We start from the raw sequence: 6,185 nt of genomic DNA on the forward strand, positions 1-6,185 counted from the left end.
ATTTTCGATTGGGTATTGATCCTATAGCATAATGTGACGTATTCGTTGTGGTTTTGGTCAGATTCGACGCGCGAGAAGGTCGATTTGAGAGGCAAGGGNTAGAATGAAAAATGCAAATTAACCTATTTCTGGTGATTTTCTTTTATTTAAAACAACTTAATTACTAAACAATTATAAAAATACAAAATTAACTCCTAAATGCACATGCAACGCATTTTTTTTTTTGTATTTTTCATTAATTAAACAAAAATAAAAGTGCACAGACAAATGCAAACAATTAACAAAAAATGCCTCGAAAATCCATAAAGTTGCAAATAATGAAAAGAAATTATTTTGTTTTGAAACTATGGGAGTAATTCATATAGGGCAAAAATCACGTGCTCACACATAAAAATAAACATCATAACATAAAGGAAAATTAAAGTTTACCACCCGGTATGTGGATTATGTAAACTAGGATACAAATTATTTCCTCGCTCCTCATTTGCCTGTGGAGATATGTTTAGATCATGCCAAACTCTTTCACCCGGAACCCGTTCGGTTAAAACTACTCCAAAGTAATCACCCGATGATTGATGGATATCCCTACTTAACGCAACCTCATTATTGCGAACGTCTTCAGCCTTGACGTACATTTCCAACAGTTTTATCACAAGAAATTCTCGGTATTCATCTGGAGTCCTCAAAAAGTCTCTGAGAGTTTCATCATCTTCGATGTTAAACTCAGCATAACAAGCAACCCCTTGCGGAGTGACAGAATAGGGATATCTTCCGGTTACTTTAATATTCACCGAATGTTTGCTCATACTCATCTTTTTACATAGCAACAATACTAATGTATCGTACTCTATTGTAAGTGGCAACTTAATATGACACCGTGAGATAAACTATAGCTGACTGAGTTATTCGCCACCACAACCTTACCACCCTCCCCCCAATATAATGAAACCCTAATTCTTCGCTCTTCAGACATTATGACAAAATGCAAAATAACTTAACGAAGAAATATTTCAGAAGACTTGAAGGATCCTCAATGAACTTTTACAAAATCCTGAACCTCTTTAAAAGCAAAAACCAATCGGGAAGGGGGGGGGGGGTACAATTATTTGAGGTATAGCACCTTAAATATGCGCCGTATACCTAGTTGAATTATTGGTATGTCAGTTAAGCCCAGAAGAATTATTAGTGGGCCCACTACTTAAGTATAGCGCGGTATTTCACCGCGCTATACCTTAACGGACAAACGACCGTTAAGGTATAGTGCGGTGAAATACCGCGCTATGCATATTATGGTGCCCAATTTTTCTTTCCATACATTTTGGTTCTTTGAGTCCAAAAGAACTACACTTTGATTCCGGACTCCTATTTTTTAAACAATAGTATGAAAAGTGGTTATCTCGTACAATTCGTACCATTTTGATGCAGACTGCACAAGATGGAGTCCATAAGAAGTTGAGTGATTTGAAGCCCAAATCCAAGGACAACCTAGTTTTATATTTGCAAATATTGTGATATCTCTATTATTTATGGCCAATTGATTCTTAATAAACTAAGGGAAATTTTCGTTCCATACCATATAGGAAACTATATTACGAAAAATGTCCATAGTTTGCAATTTACTCGCCCTGCTAACAGTTTTTCTACAAAATATAAACAAATCATTAAAAACAGAATCCTGTTAGCTGTACAATTCCTTTAATAGGCGCGCGAATGTTGGGATATTTAGGATTCTTCCAAATCTTATCAAACGCAAATCTCGCTTTTAAATTTCGCCAGTTTCTCTCCAAAATTCACTACTCTGTTTTTACGACAATACTCTATTTCACTAGTTTTTCTGATTTCACAATTCAAAAGCGACTAAATTAGCTACAATTCTTCTGTAACAACCGCAATTATGTCGAAAATCCTAATTATGCTTCAACTGAATGAAAATTGGGATAGCTATGGGAGATATAGCGACTTTCAGGTCGATGGAATTGTAGTCGGCGAGGATGCGAGTTATAGCCTATTGAATTCTACAATAGCAGAGCATCTAATGATATACATCCGAAAAAATAATAGAAATCAAATACATTGTCAACGAACATTGTCCTCCAATGGAAATTAGGAACGATATGCGTGTTCGTGTATACATGGAGACGAAAAAGGAAAACAAAAGCTTAGGAACCTATCCGCTATGTATAATAGTACATGATTTCAATTTGGAATTGAGTATCACCAATTCGAACACATTTGTAGGTTTGTTCTGTTACATTACTATCGAATTTTGGTTGTATATTACTTATGTACAAATTATCTACAATATTTCTACAAAAAAACTACATGTCAAAGTCTATATATATATATATATATATTCATATTGAATTTCATTCTATCTACAATATTTCTACATTAAAACTACATATCATTTGTTGCTAAATATGAAATTCAGAAATATGTCTACAAATTAACTACAAAATATCTACAAAAAATAGTTCATAACAGTATTTAGCTTTATTTTATTGCAGGTTCATCTGGAACGCTGAAGTTAATTGATATTCCAACATCTACGGCGATAGTGGAGTATGAAAGTATAATAATAACAGAAAGTACACCAAGTGTTATTGAAGTAGGCCAAGTATACCAAGACAAGCAAACAATTGCAAGTGCAATGAAGCACTATTCTGTCATGAACAAGTTCCAAATTAGGGTGAAAAGATCTAGTGCTAGAAGGTAGGAACATTGCACTTGCAATTCTTTTTTATTTTATAGTTTATTTGTAAATTTTTACTTCTTCAGTTTTTTTTGGTGATATTGTTTAACAAAATTGTAGATCATTTGCAGATGTTTTGTATATAAATTGTTGAATATGATATATTATGCTACAACTATTTTTTTTATCTACATTTTTTATACCAGTGTTTAACTTATTTTTATTTTGTAGCTACTGGCTGGTATGTGTTGGTGAAAATTGTACATGGCACTTCAAGGCAACTAGCATAAATGATTCTGCAATGTTCAAGGTTAGAAAATTCAACAGCTTGCACACATGCTCTTTGATGGACAGTACATTCATACAACGCAAACCTACTGCCATGGTAGTTGGTAGCATGGTTATTCCAAAATATGCTGATCCTAAGACAATTTACACACCAAAAGACATACAAACTGATATGTTGTCTGAACACGACGTGAACTTAACATATATGCAAGCTTGGAGAGCAGAGGAAAAGGATTTGGAGTTTTTGAGAGGTCATCATGCTGACTCCTACAGCAAATTGCCTAGTTATTTGTATATTCTGGAGAAGACTTATCCGGGGTCTGTAGTTAAATTGAAGAAGACGGACGATGACTGCTTCTTGTATGTATTTGTTGCGATTTGTACGTCAATCAGTGATTGGAAATATTATAGGCCAGTTGTAATAGTTGATGGGACCTTCTTAAAGTCATCATACAGGGGAATAATACTAACAGTTAGTACAATGGATGTTGCAGGTATTGTAGTTTTATTGTAGAAATATTGTAACTTGTCTTTTTTTTGTAATACTTGTAGATTTATTGTAGATATATTGTTGAAAAGTTGTAGTTTGTATGTATATGTCTTCCTCTACATTTTTTCTACAGCCAATTAATTGCTTTTTGCCACATAATATAGGTACCATATTACCATTGGCATATGTTGTTGTTGATTCAGAAAATAATGCGTCATGGAAGTGGTTTTTTGAGAAATTCAAACATGCATATGGTGAAAGACCAAATATGTGTGTTGTTTCGGATCGGAATGAGAGTATCTTGAAGGCAACATCTATTGTTTATCCCGGCATGCCACATTATTCTTGCATGTGGCATATTTGGACAAATATAAGGGCAAAGTTCAAGAAGGGTCATCTAAAGTTAAGCGAATTGTACTTTGCCACGGCAGGATCATACACGCTTGATGAATTTAATGAAAGGATGTCAAAGATTGAAGAGATTGAACCGCGTGTTAAAGCATACTTACACGATATTGGCTATCATAGATGGTCTCGAGTACATGCTACGGTGAACAGAACTTGGACTATGACATCAAACATTGCAGAGTCGTTGAATGATGTAACAAAAGATGCAAGAGAGCTGCCGATAGTAGAACTATTAGAGTATATGAGGTCTCTTCTTGAACGTTGGACTAAAGAAAAGTTATTGAAAGCAAAGGGTACATTCACTTACCTTGGGTTTAAATTCAACAAAGAGTTGGATGACAACAGAACATTTTCGCACAAGCTTAAAGTAAGATCTGATCATTTATTGCATCAAAATAAATTATTAAAAGAGAATGTATATAATTTGTAGATATTTTGTAGATATTTTGTATTTAACCGTATATGAATTGTTATTTGTTTGTAATGTAATTGTAGGTGAGGGCTTCAACAGAATACATCCATAAAGTACTAGATAGTGTGAGGCGCTATATTGTTTGTCTTGAAAACAAGAGATGTAGTTGTGGGAAATTCCAGCTTGATGAACTTCCTTGTCCACATGCTTTGGCTGCTTTAAGACACAGGGATGAGTCTTTTGAACAATATTGTTCTCCTTATTACACAAGGGAGAACCTCTTGCGTACTTATGAAATACCAGTAAATCCCCTACCTGATGAAAGCAAATGGAATGTGCCACAACATATAACTGAAGAAGTTGTAAATCCACCTTCAGGTGGGAAAAGACAGCCAGGAAGACCTCAAAAACAAAGATACAAAACATATGATGAAGTAAATTCAAAGAAGTACAAGGTTTCATGTGGCAACTGCGGAGTAGAAGGGCATAACAAAAGATCTTGCACGAATGCTCCCAAAAAGAAATAAATTTTTATGTAGTAAACTGAGTTTTTCATAAAAATTATTGATGAGTTCAGGAGAATTATATTTGATGTGTAATAGTTGAGGCACCTTCAACTCTTAATGTAGTTAGTTTGAAATTGTTTTGTTTAATTAGTATTTTGCATTGATTTAATACTTTCATAGCTTGATTGGTTTGTGAATGATTTCTATATATGTGATACACAGTTGTTTTATTATCTCCAGCACCCATCGATAGTTGTTCTTGTCCTTCTACAAGTTATCTACAAAAAAACTACAAAATAACTACATAATCTGGAGTTAACAGAGTAACTACATAATAATTAAGTTGAAAAGGAGTTAACCAGTAACAATATTACTTTCAACAAGTGAATATAAAAACAACAGAATGTTTCCCCATTGATCGAACTAGTATACTGGATAGAATAAAAAACAAAGGGCAAAATAATTGTAGCATAAATCTGCTACAACTAAACTTCAACAATCTTGTTCATAAACTTGTCTACTATCTTTCTACAAAACTAGCTGCAACTACACAATTTAACTACATGTTCCATACAAAAAATTGCAACTAATTCTTCTTCATCAAGACTTGTGTTTTCTAGTTCACAACTGGTGCGCCTTTTTTCCTTGCTAATCTGCCAGTCACCTCACTTTCACTAATTGCACCATTCTCTTGCTTCTTCCTAGCGTAGTCCCACAGTAGCGTTTCATAGCGTCTACGATGTTGATCAATATCAGAAAGGTCATCCGCAGGAACTGCTAGGTCTCCAATGCTGCATACTCTGCAAAGGCAGCAACATATACACCACAATCGCTGCAAAAATAAAAAAGTGTCAATATCTAGCAAACAATGAACAAAACAAATGTTAAATAAATAGAAAGAAATAAGATTTTTCATACAGTGATCATTCTTTTTGCTGTGGTATCTCTCCAACTATCCATTGAATGTCTTGTCACGACCCAAACCGGCCCGGTCGTGATGGCTCTCTCGTGAAGATAAGGCCAGCCGACACAACACTCACATTAACCCTTAATCACTAAGAGTCGTTTTTAAACCTTTAATTAAAACAATATTTCATAATATAAATCTAATGGAGCAGTGCGGAATTAATATACAAGCCCGACATCGGGGTGTCACTAGCCATGAGCATCTACCAAGGTCTGAATACAACAACAACAGTAAAAATGTACTAAGTACGGAAATGAAAGTGAGAAGGAAGAAGCAGTGCTGCGAGCGTCGTGCAGCCACCTTGCTAACTCTGATGACTCCGCGTCTGAGCAACCAGCACCCGCTACCGGATTCCGAAATACCTGAATCTGCACACGAGGTGCAGGGAGTAATGTGAGTACTCCAACCCAGTAAGTAATAAG

General features: G+C 34.9%; 1 protein-coding gene across 1 annotated transcript; it reads left to right on the forward strand.

Annotated features, from left to right (window-relative positions):
* LOC109225923 lies at nucleotides 1,895-4,817 on the forward strand. The gene is made up of 5 exons (XM_019390730.1): nucleotides 1,895-1,997; nucleotides 2,508-2,712; nucleotides 2,924-3,474; nucleotides 3,635-4,245; nucleotides 4,374-4,817. The coding sequence occupies exons 1-5, from the start codon at nucleotides 1,895-1,897 to the stop codon at nucleotides 4,815-4,817; spliced, it is 1,914 nt and encodes a 637-aa protein (XP_019246275.1).

Source organism: Nicotiana attenuata, chromosome 5 (genome assembly GCF_001879085.1).
Source record: "Nicotiana attenuata strain UT chromosome 5, NIATTr2, whole genome shotgun sequence".
Classification (NCBI taxonomy): Eukaryota; Viridiplantae; Streptophyta; class Magnoliopsida; order Solanales; family Solanaceae; genus Nicotiana; species Nicotiana attenuata.

Coding starts and splice junctions, on each gene's coding strand:
- LOC109225923 (XM_019390730.1), top strand. CDS start 1,895: ATGTCGAAAATCCTAATTATGCTTCAACTGAATGAAAATTGGGATAGC. Junction 3,475..3,634: donor TAGTACAATGGATGTTGCAG/GTATTGTAGTTT, acceptor CACATAATATAG/GTACCATATTACCATTGGCA. Junction 4,246..4,373: donor CATTTTCGCACAAGCTTAAA/GTAAGATCTGAT, acceptor ATGTAATTGTAG/GTGAGGGCTTCAACAGAATA.